This window comes from Pterocles gutturalis, unplaced genomic scaffold, assembly GCF_000699245.1.
Source record: "Pterocles gutturalis isolate BGI_N339 unplaced genomic scaffold, ASM69924v1 scaffold21840, whole genome shotgun sequence".
Taxonomy (NCBI): domain Eukaryota; kingdom Metazoa; phylum Chordata; class Aves; order Pterocliformes; family Pteroclidae; genus Pterocles; species Pterocles gutturalis.
This window is the reverse complement of record NW_010141381.1, coordinates 21591-36082: the sequence shown is the minus strand read 5'-3', so window position 1 is coordinate 36082 and position 14492 is coordinate 21591. Positions and strand designations below refer to the sequence as shown.

Sequence of the window (14492 nt, the reverse complement as noted above, 5' to 3'; positions counted from 1 at the left end):
CTTGCTCCCCAGCTGTTGGGGTGGAGGCAGGCACAAAGCCAAATCAGCCTCCAAATTTGTCACAGCACCTGCCGGTCTGCTCCTGGGGAGGCTGCGGAGGCCTGCCCAGCAGCAACAGTGGTTGCTGGGGTGCAAACATTTATCTGCAGCTGGCTGGAGCCTGGCAGCCATTGCATGCAAGGGCAATGATTTAAGAAAGTTGCTGGCAGGCACATTTGGGAGTTGGGCCACTGGCAGGACATCAGGATGGCTGCTCCATCCACCTGACACTGTGGTGCCAGCAGCAAGCTGGTACCTGCATTCCTATGCATGGCCCGCCACCACCTTGTCCTTCAGGTGCCACCAGATGGACCTTGCACAGCAGCTTCATTCCCATTGCAATGGATTGTTATGAACACGGAGGTAGACGGTGTAGTGAGGAGCAATGGCTGCAGTTCGTGTGTTTTGGCAAGGAATCTGCCTCTCTGACTGAGCTCCCACCACCACGCTGCCCCCCTTGGAGCTGGACTGGAGAACTGTATGGAAAAGGTGTGCCTGCAGGGCTGAAATTGCCACCGGGAAAGTGGGAAATGTTATAGCCGAAGAATGGTGATGGGGTCTGCTGGTTCTTGGGAAGGCATCAATCAGGGCAGCATGGGATTGTAGGACAATCTCACTGGCTCCAGGCAACGTGCAGGGAGAAAAGTCTAAACTATTACCAGTGTTAGTGGCAGTGAAAAGAGCAGTTCATACTTCACATAGCCAAAATTTTAGGTTGTCTGCAAACTGTGGAAAACTGCTTTGCCAATCAGTTTCCTAGCTTGTTCAGAGAATTCATTCTAGAATAAGCTGTAGATTTAAAATAACATAACTCTTCCAGAACAATTCAAGATGGGAAATTATTCCAGAAGAGCTGCTGCAGAACAGGTGATTCTGGTGCAGACCAGCTGAGATGCATCTTCCCAACCAGCAAGATTTCGACCCCGCTCCCAGTCAGACTGTACAATGCAGTCTTGTGCTGTTGTCACAGTAGGTATCTTCCTTAACCATAAAGAACAAAGTATATCTCACTTTCAAGCCTGTGCCTATGCAAATCTCCAACAAAGCCCTTTGAATATGATCAAGGTTTTCCAGCATCCTTAGAAGGGCAGGTATGCAAACATCCAAAAACTAAATTCAAGATAGGGCTTGAGAAAAGTTGTGGAGAAATAAGGATTTAAAAGAATACTAGAGAAGCCAAAAAATACATACCGGAGGCAGGAGAGCTCTTATCTCAACATACTGTACGTTATCTTCATAGAGCTCCAGCAGCCCCTGGTAGAAATAGGCCTTGAACACAGGTGCATAGCAGATAAGTCCAGAGGCAATGAGAAAGACTTCTTCAAATCTTTTCCAAATGAAAGCCTGAGAAGGGTAGGCCAGCTCAGGGGCATCCGTCACGAGGGTCAAGTTTCTCAGCAAGCTGTAGAAAAGAAGAACAAAGGAGTCAACTGGCTTCCAGCATGCAAAAAGCTGCTGGCGTGCAGCTGGGTGTTCGGTACAGGAGGAAATAGGATTCCTTCAAGATAGGTGTAAGTTTTATTGTGAGACACCAAGCTTTACAGACGTGACACTCTCCCACCCCCATGCTCTGGGGTACAGCAGGGCAGTGGCTGTGCTCAGGGAGGTGTGTATTCTTTGGGCAGGACCAACAAAAGGTGCAAAGCCGTCCCTACCACAATAGGAGCCAAATACCTAACTTGGAGCCTGTTGGCACTGCAATATATATAGGCATAACAATGACTGGTGCAAGTAGGAAGTGTTCAGGTCATTTTTCTGACACCCATATTTACTCCTCTAATGGCTGGTATAGATAATAGCTGTACCCTCTGACAGGTAAAAAGTCATACACTACATGTTGAGCTACATGCTTGGTAAGACTAGATGTTCAAAGTACCCAGCCCTTTCTTTTTTGAGGACAAAATCTTAAGGAGTAATGGACTTACAAAAGAAAGTATGATGTTTTTATATCACAAGAATTGCAGTCTTCTACCCAGGGGCATCCTTAATCTGAAAGTAAGCTAGTGCATTACTCCTGCAGACAATATATTCTCCCAAACATCTCCAATGAATGTGAAATGTTACGACACCTGGCCCTCTGTTCAGCCTAAAGGAAGAGTCTCCAGGAGATGCCATGTAGTGACCCACCATCAGCCTGCTTACTAACCCTGTAACTTTGCCTGGTACCTTTGTATTGTCAAAATATGTCACCTAATATACACAGGGAGAAAATGAGTGTAAATCAGAAATCCTTTCCACCTTCAGTGGAACAAACCTGAAAACTGTGGCCTTAAACCTTAAACCAATTAAACCTTAAAGTGGAACAAACATCTCACTACTTAAAGGGGGTCTGTAGGAGAGATGGGGAGGGACTCTTTATCAGGGAGGGTAGTGTTAGGACAAGAGGTAACAGTTTCAAGCTGAAAGAGGGTAGATTTATATTAGATATCAGGAAGAAACTGTTTACTGTGAGGGTGGTGAGGCACTGGAACAGGTTGCCCAGGGAAGCTGTGGATGCCCCATCCCTGGAGGTGTTCAAGGCCAGGCTGGATGAGGCTTTGAGCAACCTGGTCTAGTGGAGGGTGTCCCTGCCCATGGCAGGGGGGTTGGAACAGAATGATCTTTAAGGTCCCTCCCAACCCAAACCATTCTGTGGTTCTGTGATCCTGCCTGCCTTGCTGATAATGTCCTCAGATTTGTCTACTGGGAAACAACTTATGAGAATCACAGGTCCTGGCTCTTCCTCAGTGGGACAAAGATGGACTTATTTCCTCCATAGTCTCAGCTGGAGTAGAAGCCTCTTTCAGAAATCCAGAGAGGCAGCAAGTAGTGTTATCAAGGAGAGTTTAAAGGAGCCAGTAACTGCAAGATTATCTAATTGCAGGTGACAGCTTGCATTTAGGACAGGGTGAACATCTGTGCTGCAACACTGTCCTCTGACAAGCTGATAGCCTTTGTCCCACATGAAGCCTTGCCTCTGGCAACAGCTCTCCTCCCTCTGCTGGAAGCCACCTGAAGAAGAGTTTGTAGTAAATTTCTCAGGCTGGTGGGTAAAATCTAAAAGGCAATATGGGGGGTGATTAACTTAGTTCCTGGGTGGGGAAACTGAAGCTATGGAGCTGGTTGCTTGCAGGTGAGTGGGTTTACCAGATGCTTCTCTAGTGTGATGGGCTAAGCAGGTTCAGTAGAAATATCTTCAACCATGCTTCATCTTTCACCCAAGTATATTGTTTTTCCTTGATAACAGCTACTGATCTTTAATAATGTTTCATGTTTGATGTCTTGCCCCCCATCCTTGTGTAGTGATCTGCTCTGTTAAATGGGAGATGTGCGTTTGATTTGTGCTCTTATTATCTTCTTTCAGGAGGCTTCTGGGGATGGAATTAAAAACCTCCCTCCTACAGATGTAAAATGTGATCTGGTCCAAACTCATAAACTAAGACATCCTGGGCAGGGACATCCCTTTTGAGTCCCTCCATAAAACAGAGCCCATTCCCCCAGCATCTGCCTCCTGTTACACGCTCTAAGGACCTTCTTCCAGCAGCTGCAGTTTCATTTCTTCTTCCCTCTCTTAATTTCTTTGCCAGGAACAATTTTAGAAAGAAAAACTGTACATAAAGAGATGCTCGTACCACATTAAGGATGAGATTTTAAATGATCAACAGTCAGGAAAATTCAGAGTTAAGTTTTCCACAGAAACTTTGGCTCTGCCCTCCCATGCATTACAGTAGTGGGGTTGGTGCCATTATCACAGGACACTGGGCGACAAGTAATCCATGCACCCAAACAAAGCCAGTTGGACCATGGCTGGGCTGGTAGCATTTCAGGCAGGCAGTGGAGATCATGCAGCGGTGGGAGACACCATAGCATCACCCTAGAAACCAGGAATGTGGGAGCCAAGGGCGTCTTGAAGGTGCTGATCCATCTGCTGGAGTGGAGAGGGTGTGCTGTAGCTTCATGGGGAGGGGAGAGAAGGCTTTGTGTGGGAAGATCTGGGGAAAGTAGACTTGTCCACTCCCCTCCTGGCCTCAGTCCTGGCTGAAGGGCAGCTCCCCGCCAGCCCTGCACGCCAGTGGAGACACCTGCCTGAAGCCGAGAGCCAAGCAGGGCTGTTCCCACCAGCCCTGCAAGCACCAAGGGGAAAACCTCCCCGTGGATCAAAAGGCTCTGCAAGCCTGTTCTCGCCGCCCCGCGCAGCTTCATTTCAGATAAGAATGGGTGGTTAGTTGGGCTCCCATCTCTCTTTCCCCTTGTCCTGTGAGAACTCAGCTCCTCCAGCGATGAGCGCACACAGGGCTCCACTCCCTGCCTTTAAATCTAGCTGTACAAACTTGTGGTTGTTTACTTAGCCTGTGCTCTAGGGCTAGAAACAGCAATAAATCCCCACACTGCCCTGCTCCTAAAAGCACATAAATCACATCGTGCTTTTTTTATAATCCCCTTTCCTTTGAGACTGATTATTGATCCCTATAACTGTTGAAGATTTATTGTGTAATAGTGATCCATCCTTGATAACTGGATAATCTCCGAAGGGCTCGGGGCTTTTGCCTTCAGTAGCTCATGCAGATGAAGCAAAGCTTCATAAATACATTTTTTGCTTCTTTTCCAGAATGGGCCTTCGACAGTGATCAGGTGCAGACTACAAATAGCCTTCCATGTCATGTCATATATGCACTGAACAATGCTATTGCAATGCGTATGCCCAAAGGGGCGCAGCTAAAACCACAACCTAAGGATTATTTGTTTTCAACTGTGGTTTTGCTTTCACTTTTCTTGGTTTTTTTTTAACCTGTATTACTTTCTTGTGCTATACAATGCAGAAGCGAATGGTTTTGTTGCCTTGTTTTTAAAGGGATTCTTTTTCCTGCCTCTTTTTCTATTCTTGATGGGTAATTATACCCGTCTCCTCACCGTAGTATCTGAATGTCTTCCAGTGGTGCATTAAATAGTGTGACTAACATCTGTCACATGTGGTTCATTCGCTTTCTCTCTCTCTCTTGTCCCCTCTTCTTCCCCCCAAGGGGAGACTTGTAGCAGAAGCAGAGTGCTTTGTTTCTGTAGTGGGTTTTTATTATTTCTTTTTTTTTCCCCTGAAATGCACACACTGCCCTATTTTTCTGTTAGATAAGGCAGTTGGAGGACATGGAGGGGAAGGTGATGGCAGTCCAGGCAGCCATTAGTGCCCAGGGGAGTTGTGCTCCCAGCCTCGGCCATGGTGTCAGCTCCCTTACAGATGACTTCATCCTGGTGATGGAGAGCTCTGCTGGGCTGCCGGAGCTGCATTGCTGGGCATAGCCTTCATCCTTGGGCTGCTGCCGGGGGGGTGCAGTGTGGTATTTTACAAATATCTGGAATGTCAATGCTGTTTCCCGAAATATCTAGGGGCACACTTGTTGTGAGCTCTTGCTTTAGAGACAGTGGCCACTATGTTGCGTCTTGAGGAAAAAAAAAATTGCATTCTCCTATATCATAATTGATTGTGAAGTAAATAAGGGAGGATTATTTTTTTCTTTTAATTCTCAGAGCAAAATTCCCTTCCTTTCTCTGTCTCCTGGCCTGCAGTCTCCTGACTCTCATAATAGCATCCTTCTGGAAGCTTACCAGTAACAGAATACTCCAGGGTCTTGGCCCGTAAGTTGTGTGTTTTGAATAGGAATGATTAAACCTTCTTTTGAGGGAAACAAAAAGACTTCCTTCCAACACACAGACATTATATGTATGTGTACCTAAAAATGCAAAGAGCAAGAATGCAATGCAGATACCTCTCTCCCTTACCCCTTCCTGGTCAGGAATGCAATAAGGTGAAAGAGGTGCAGCCTCTTGGAAACATTTTCATTGTTCCCTTCACATTCACTGATCCACCCTGTCTTGCATGAGAGCCCTTCCCTGCTGCCATATTCCCCTGATACTTTCTTGAAACCACCCAACTATCCATCCGTTCCTTCCTCTGACATCTGCTTTCTCTCAGCTTGTCAGTGCTCAAGGGCAAAGAGGAGCAGGAAAGAGGTAGCCTGGGATGCACATGTTCAAGAGACTGGGAGAGTTTCCAGAAACTGAGAAGCAGAACAGATTGGGGCCTATTCCTGGCTAGAGACCTATTTCCAGACGGCCAAAAAACATTCCTAACCTCTAGACTAGTACCTAGGGATTAGATGAAAATAGGAGGGGAAGTGCCTCCATGTGGCTGTTGTTCATGTGTTTGCACATTATGTGCAATGACTCCCCTGCGATTTTGTGGTGATGAGCACAGAAGGGCAAGAAATGACGGACAACATACTCAAATGAATAAGTCTGAGCACCCAGGATGTGAGAGATCTGTGTTTGTACTTGGCTCTGGCATGTGTTTGCTGAGGAAAATCACTTCATTGGTCTCTGCCTCGGCTTCCCCTCTGCCCTTGGGGAGATCCTTGTACCAGAGTCTGTCTTCTGTCCCTGTGCAGTGACTGCCACTCTGAAGTCCTGCTCTGACTTGTGGCTACTAGATGTTGTCAGACAACTAATACAAAAGACAGGGAATGTGATAACACTGCCTCTGAAAAGAAGTTGTGTTCCCAAACAGGAATGTAGGGAACCAAAGAATGGTTAATAACAGCTCCACCCTCCTAGCTGTTTAGGATACTGTGGCCTCTAACCTCAGCCAGAAAGGGACGTCATGCTATGGAAATACAACTGAAAACAAATACAATGAGGAGTTGCTCCTGAAACAGTTCTGAAATACCCAGTGCAAATGCCTGGGCTTTAAGGGCTTGCACTGTTTCAAAATCCAATCTCTTGCACATTATTTATGGGTCTCCTGGTTGGGGTTGAAGAAAGCTGGTGCTGTGGTCTTTCCCTCCTCATCACTCCCAGTAGAAATGGAAGGGAGCTAATGGGGAACCAGTTTTCTCTTTGGAAGACATAGGTAAGTGACTAGTCACTGGATCTTCTTTCTTCCATTATGTGTGAGGGCAGTTGAGTCTCAGGATATAAAAGGTCAAGGGCCCTGGGTCTGGCACTACTTTCTCCTTCCCTTCTGGACCTCTGTAGAAGAGGGGCAGTGTGTGCCCTAGAGAGTCAGCTCCATCTGCTCTGCCCCTTGCTGTTGTTGGGGAGGGAAGGCAACGCCATGCCAAAGGTCTGGCAGCTCCTCAGCCTTCCAACCTGACCTCCTTCCCAGATCTGCAGGTCACAGAGCCCAGACAGCTTCTATGTTAGGGAGCTGGGATTACCACCTCCCTAAGAGTTAAAGGGTCTCTATTTAAGAGCACACCCTCACTGAAGAGCAATACAGTAAAAACCATCAAATTTAACTTAGGAAATGTCATAATTAGGGTCACCTGCATCACCTGAATCCAGCCTTCCCCTCGTGTGTTGGCATGGCGATACTGTCTTTAATTACGTGACACCCTGTACTACTTTTTTTTTTTTCCATGAGACCCCAGCCCCTGGATGACCACGGATGGCAGTGCCCTCTAAACGGATCACTACTCAGTATTTTCCTTTGTCCTCATTACTCAGTGTCTGACTTCATGCATTATTTAGCGTGCACTCTCCAGCCTCCCTCACGCCCCGCAGAACTACATGCTTCCTCCTGGCCTTTTTGGCAGGACTTTGTCCCAGGATCAGCAGCCTCTGGATGGAGAGACAGGACTCTTTCTTCCTGCCATCACTAGCTAGACAGGGACACAGGCTATTCCCACCTTCCTCTAAGTGATTAAATGGTAGGTGGCTGCTGAGCAGCCAACAAACACCTGGTCCTGGTAAAAGGCTGCCAGCAGTTAAAAGTAGGAGCTGCCTGCAGGGAAGGGAACTCCTGCAAGATAGTGAGTGATACCTTGGGAAGCCATCTGAGATGCGAGCTCCTGGGTAGCTATAGGATGCCTTGCCTGTAAGGGCAGAAGCTTTGTTAGCAGGAAGATGTCAAGGAGGGAGTGCTGCCAGGCAGAGGACCCGTGTGCAGGGTTCATTGGCTCAGCCTGTGTCCAAGCTGAGATCTCACCCCTCCTCTGAGAGCAGGAGGGCAAGTCACAGTTCCTGGTGCCTGAGGGTCCTGTTGGGAATGAGTGCCCCACACTTCAGCATGGTGGATGCCAGCAGGGTTTCAAAGAGTGTCCTCTGAAAACAAGGATGGAGTTTGGAGGGGAAGGCTGGGTTGGGTTTTCTTTTGAGTTTGAGTTTTATTTTTTGCTAGTGCAGTAATTTTACCATAACTACTTCACCCAACTTCTTTCTCTGAGTCAAAGCAATGACTTTACAAATGACTTTTCTGCTGTTGGGGAGAGCCCATTCCTCAGCTACTTGACTTCCTCATCTCATTCCTGGGTACCTTGATGGATGAGGAAAGGTCCTTCACCATGCAGCTCTGTCCCATGCTGGGAGCACATCCAGCCTGGGTGCTGAGGAGAGTTGGGGGCAGGTCATGTAAATCTACTTAAACCACTGTCTTCAACACATCCATGCAAAGGACCAAAGTGAGGGTGCACAGGAAACTTCAATTTTTTTTCTCACTCTGGTGTATCAGTGCTGCAACCTTCAAGCTCTTGTATTGCTATTTGCATGTTCTGGGTACACAGCCCTAACTGGAGTCCCCCACTTCCAGAGCAGCAAGAAAGTGGGAAAAATGGACCAGAATGATCCTGCAGGCTACACAATGCTATCATGAAGTACCAGCAGACTTGCAGCTCCTCTTCACTCACCTGCTATCGAACTCGGACACATTGTGCAGCTGTTTCCGGTAAGTCTCCAGCAAAACCCACTGGGAGCACTGGGCTGGCACTGGGTGAAGAAGGTGAGGCTTGGAAAAGCGAAACCGAACGGTGCCCATGTGGGTGAAGCAGATGTAGCAGTCGGGGAGGTAGGTGGCATTGTACACCAGCCAGTCCACGCTCAGGATGGCATAGTCGTGCAGGTGTAAGACAGCACCTGGTGGGAAGAAAAGTATATCCTAATGAGACAAGGCAGTTGAAAAGAAGGAATAGAGTTTTAATGTGATAATAAGTTGAGTTTGCCTATCCAGGGGCATCTGGAAGTGCTTCTAGATGGCTGTGAGTGACCTCTCCCAGCAGAGATGGAGTGGCTGCTCTGACTCCCCTGTGCTGGGAGCCCCTTCCACATCAAATGAGGGGCAGACAGAGTGTGACAGCTCCATGGGAGTGGAGGGAGGGGGGAAATCAATAGGGAGCTCTGCTTCTCCACTGGGATGGAAAATGCTCTGAGTTATTAAAGGTCTTTCAGACAGACTTTGCTGTGCACTGGCTCAGGCCCCACTGATTTAAAGAGGAATTCGCACAGCAGGCAGCAGTTTACAAGGCATACTAGGTGACTGGCAGACCTGAAGCAAGCCTCTGTATCTAAGATGTTTGAATCCCAGCCTCAATTTTTACATCTAGTCTATGTCTCTTCTTTCATCTCTTTGAAACTCTAGTGTACACCAAAATCCCAGACCATGACACACCAGGGAATTGCACTCAGATGCAGAAGTACCATCTACTTCTATCCCTTATCAAAAGGCATGCTCGCTTACATTGTGCATCTGTTGCTGGCCAGCACGGAAGGCCTTTGGGATGCTCTGTTATTGTGCGGTATGTTGGCAACTGCCAGTCTTCCTGGCATAGGAAGCATCATCTGCATGCTTGCCTTCCTCAGCCCATCCTTTTGTTTTCCTAAAATCTCTCCCTTTGTAGAGACTTCTTACCGTGTTTCTGCTTGAACTAAACTTCACCTTTGTTAAGGGAGGATACTGTGAGAGCTAAAGCCTTACAGACGTGTTTTATTAGCCTAGGGGAGATTTCATAGTCAAAATAGCTTTGATGCCCTTAGGAGTAAAGGGAGAATATGAGTAGGAGGAACAAAACCAAAGACTGGTATGCATGTGACTTTAGACAAACTTCAAGACTATAATCTGTAGTGGACTAATCTAATGTAGACTATAATGTCTATGATCTCTCACTACAGAGGGTCTGACTGTTAAGATGCTGAGCAACTGTGGTTACTGATGTCACCAGAGCTAGTGTGACAGGATGGGCATGCCACAGCTTTCTAGATCTGACCCTCCTCTTGCTGGCAACACCACCCTCTTTCCTATGTGAGCAGCAATAGAAATTACAGTAGTGCTTGGAACAACAGTAAATCCCAGGGGCTTTGATGAAGACTGAGGCCTCTATGACTAGGTCCTACTCAAGCAGTTACAAGAATGTGATTTGGCCCTAAAACCTTACAGCTCCTGCAGAGATTCTGAGAACATATTTTAATATCTCCTGTATTGAAAAATGTTAATTTTTTGTTTTGATTCCTCTTTGTTATCAAAGCTACCCCATAGGAGGTGAAGAGGGGGGTACTTTTAAATTCTTTACTGTTCAATTCAGCAATGAAAGGATAATGACAATTCTGACATGCCAATCATTTATAGTAACAGATTAGGATGCTGCAAGCCAGGGTTCCTCATCCCATGCCAGAGGCTGGGAGGGAAAAACTAGGAAGTGAGGAAGATGGCTCTTATCCATGTGCCAGTGTCACAGCCTCACAAATGAAAAATGCTGAGGAGTCAAGACCTTCCCCCTGTGATCACCTCAACCTCATGCCTCTCTGCTGAACTGTCAGCAGCTCAGAGGCATGGAGACATTAGGCTTCCTGCTTACCCAGCCTAGGTGGTTTGGATTTCACCTTGGCTAAAAATATCCTCTCTCCCTTTTCATTGCAGCCCAGAGTACTAAGTTTTCAGATGCTGCTGTGTCCCAGCTGCTTGTCAGAGGATGCATAGGATGGTACAGTGAAGGTATTGGAAAATCTCATACTACTGTCTAACCTAAAACAGTCCAAATGCCTTTAAAGCTGTGTCTGCTGCAGAGTACAGAAACCGTTTTGGTATAGGGCGTGGCAGCATATTGCAGCAAGCACATAGCTTGCTGCACAGCAGGGGAGAAATGACGTTGCTAAAGACAAGAGGAGAAACGCCTGCCCTTATACACAGACATCTACTATAAGTGCACAGACCAGAACCTGATTAAGAAAGATCAAGTGAGAGAATACAGTATTTTTTATATCGTATTCTATAGGTCACATCAACACAGGCTTTGACTTGCATTCAATAAGTAAAGAGCCTTGTGTTGTTGGAGGTAGCACCTTCCTCTTCTAGTGCCCTCAGACTTTCCAGTAGACTTCCAGGTCTGCTACAGAACCACCTGCAGAAAGACTTATTGGAGGATACAGCATTTTTATCTAAGATGTAGGCTAAGACAAGGTTGGTAGCATGTCTGTGGTATGTGTATGTGGAAAAAGGAAAGGGCCTGGCTGGAACGTGCTGAGCAAATGTGGATGTCTGTGGCATCTTGTTTTTGCTTCCTCTGCCCGCTCTCCACACTTGAAAGTCTGAAAGATCCATATTGTAAGTTATACCAAATGCTACAATTGCTGGAAATGTGTATTCATCCAATCCATCCCCTTCTTCCTCTCTCCGCCTGTCTTGTCCCCAAGCTCAGAGGCAGGGCTCTTCTTAGAAGCCAGCGAGCACAATTTACAGCTCTTGTAAGCTTGTCTGCCGCATCTCGCACTTTGACCCAGCTCTGCCATAGAAAGCAAAAGGCGAGAGGAGGGTGAATAAGATGAGCAATCCTTGGGCCAAACCTACCTTTTGGCATGCGCTTTAAGATGCTGAACACCGTGCTCTGATCAATGAGTCCTTTTGCCTGAAAGAAGTGCATGCTCGGAGGAAACTGTCCTGTAGTTATGGCTGTTGCAATCTCCTTCTTCTTGAGGTTGACAAGCTTTGTACTGAGCTGCTGTTCCTCTCTACTCAACACCAAATTGCCACCCATCTGATCAGCTTTCTCCTCCTGCATTAGGGAGTCCCGGTCCTTCCAGAGTGGGGTGGGAAGACAGAGGGAAGCCAAATTCAGGAGAAGGTATGCCAGCCTTATGCCTTGCCCAGGTGGAAGCTTCATCTTAGAGCTACACCTAGGCAGGGGGAGAAGATTGGAGCATTAGGACAGGTCGGAAGGTGATATCTTTGCAATGACCCATTGGGACATTAAACCGTTGGTCCATCCTGCAGAAGTAGTGGGTTAATTGGATGCTGAGTATTGGGGGGAGCATCTGGTATCAATGTCCCCTGTATTTAGGGCTTTGCATTTGCACACTCCCTGTGATGCTGATTGCACACAGTAAGACTGTGGGCAGGGTGAAGAGGAGATATTGCTCCTTGGATCAGGCTGGCAGCACATCATGCAGACCTGCAATGTGGCAAAGATCTATCCCTGGAACAGGGGATTGGTGAGGTCAGGACTCTGACTTGCAAGCTGGGATGGAGCCCCCTGAGAATAAGGGGTGCTGGTGACAAGGTCCTGGCCATGCTGGTAGTGTCCCAGGGGGGAAGCAGGGGGCCATAGCACTTGAGGTTCTTTTGGGTTTTGCTTGAGCTAATGAGATACTGATTAGTCAAGAGAAGAACTTTTTGCACCCTTATAGTATATTCCAGATATCAGAGGGGTTAACTTATGGGCAGAAAACCCCACCACTTCCTCTGCAGTGACAGAGGTGTGTCCCTTCCTTGCGATCCCAGAAGAAAAAGAACGGAAGGGAGACCATGGGAATAGTAAGAGATCACAGGAGACAGGCACATGTGAACTCTGAGAACTCTGCCCTTCCAAAAAAAGCACAGCTGCAATATGATCCTTCAACGCCAGTCTGTGTTTAGTGACCCTCCAAACCAATCTCTCCAGACCAAAGCAGACTGGAGAAAGGCTCAACATTTTGAAATGGTCCCCTGTGAATTATATAGTCCCTGCTTGCACATGTCATGCTTCCAGTCTTTCCTCCACCCGTGGGTCCACCAGGATGCCCTCAGCCCCACCAGTACATCCCAGGAGACAAAGACGTGGGGGAGCAATCCGCTGGGAACAGAGGGGGTTAGACACAGCCCCACATCAGGCCTGGCTCTGAACTTGGAGAAAGAAACATCCTAAAAAGTGCTATCTTATCCCTGGTGAGACTGACTCACTTACTGTTAACTTTCCTCCTCCTCGCATCCAGAGCTCATCCAGCTGCTGCCCGAGAGAGCAGTGAACAGTTATCTCTCTTGCAAGCCGGCACTGTCCCAGCAAAGATAAAGAGGCAGGATCCGTCCCAGCAGTGCAGAGTGAGGCACCCACCAGCGCAGACAGTTCCTCTTCCTGTGCTGCCGCTCAGGCTTGCTCAGCTTTTATTTATCCCCGTCCCTACTGATTCGTGAATATATAAAGAGGAGGAGGAGGAGGGAGGGGAGGTTATGAGAAAGCAGGACAGAGGCGCCCTGGCAGGCAGCTGAAGGGAGCTGGGCTGGGAACCAGGGGGCCAAAGCAGTGGGGTCACCTAAAAGAACCCCTCTAGCTCCCACACAGAATAGAAGTGGACTCTTTAACCCATCACTGCCTGCCTGTGAGCAGATCAAGCACTTGCCTATGCAGCCCTCCCATGTACCCTGATACACATACACAGCTTTTAAATATCCTGGAAGAAACTCTTAGGCATGCGTTCCCGGTACTGGGGAGCTCTTAAGCCCCACTCAGGCTGTCCCAGGAGTACATGTGAGCTTGGATATCTAATCTGCTGTAGAGTACCATGCATTTAATGCCAACAACACTGCAAACTCTACTTACTACAGGGTTTTTGTCTGAGAAAACAGTAAAAGTAGATTTAAATTATTTTGCCCAGTCTTTGCCAGCTCTGTGAACCAGGCAGGTGTCAATCCAACTGGCCACACTGGGCCTGCATTGGGCACACAGGGCTAAGCTTGTGCTTGGGCAGTAAATCAGGTGGAGGTGGGGATGGTTTGATTTTTTTTTTTTTTCTTAAATCACAGATATTGTAATTTCACTGTTTTATTTTGCACAGTTGAATGGACTGAGTTTTAAAGTTATTTAAAACAGATGTTATATAAACAGCTTCCAGTGGAGAACAAAGTCCTTTTGGTTTAATTTAATCAAAATTTTAACGATCTTAATTTTTGTAATAAGAAAAAGAAAGATCTCGTAAGCCAAGAGCTATTGAAAACAACCCACAGCAGTCACAAAGATTGTTTTTGAGGCAGAGAAAGTAGAATCTGGTCAATAATATGTTAAATTTAATTAGCTGGCATCACTGCAACAGATTGAAAGTGGGGTGGACAGACCCCCTGAATATCCCAGCTGGACACTGGCCAGCTTTTCCTCCTTTCCTGGTCCCTTCACACTTTACTGTCACCAAGATCAGTCCCAGGATCCATGCAGGGATCAGCCAGGGTTCCCAAATTTTCTCCAAGCCTCAGCCAGGGCAGCATGTCAAGAGGGTGGCTGCAGCTCCTTGCCTGCTCCTCAGCAGGACGGGGTTTTTCTTGAGTCTCGAGATGATCCTGCTGCCAAAGGGAGATCGGAGGAGCAAAAAGATGACCCAACTATACTCTGCAGCAACTATTAGTTGATGAAAGCAACCCAAGGACAGGAGGTATGGGGAGGGACTGCAGAGGAAAACATGTGGAAAAGGGA

The 14492-nt window shown here is 47.3% G+C and overlaps 1 protein-coding gene across 1 annotated transcript in view; it reads right to left on the bottom strand.

Annotated features, from left to right (window-relative positions):
* CECR1 (cat eye syndrome chromosome region, candidate 1) overlaps positions 1 to 11953 on the bottom strand; it is an 18830-nt gene extending 6877 nt beyond the window's left edge. Inside the window, exons 1-3 of the mRNA XM_010084008.1 lie at positions 11624 to 11953; positions 8694 to 8919; positions 1231 to 1441 (exon numbers count right to left, since the gene is read on the bottom strand). Of these exons, the coding sequence (XP_010082310.1) occupies positions 1231 to 1441; positions 8694 to 8919; positions 11624 to 11936 (750 nt within the window). The 5' untranslated portion in view covers positions 11937 to 11953. The remainder of the gene's footprint in view (positions 1 to 1230; positions 1442 to 8693; positions 8920 to 11623) is intronic.
* Between the last annotated feature and the right edge of the window lie 2539 nt (positions 11954 to 14492).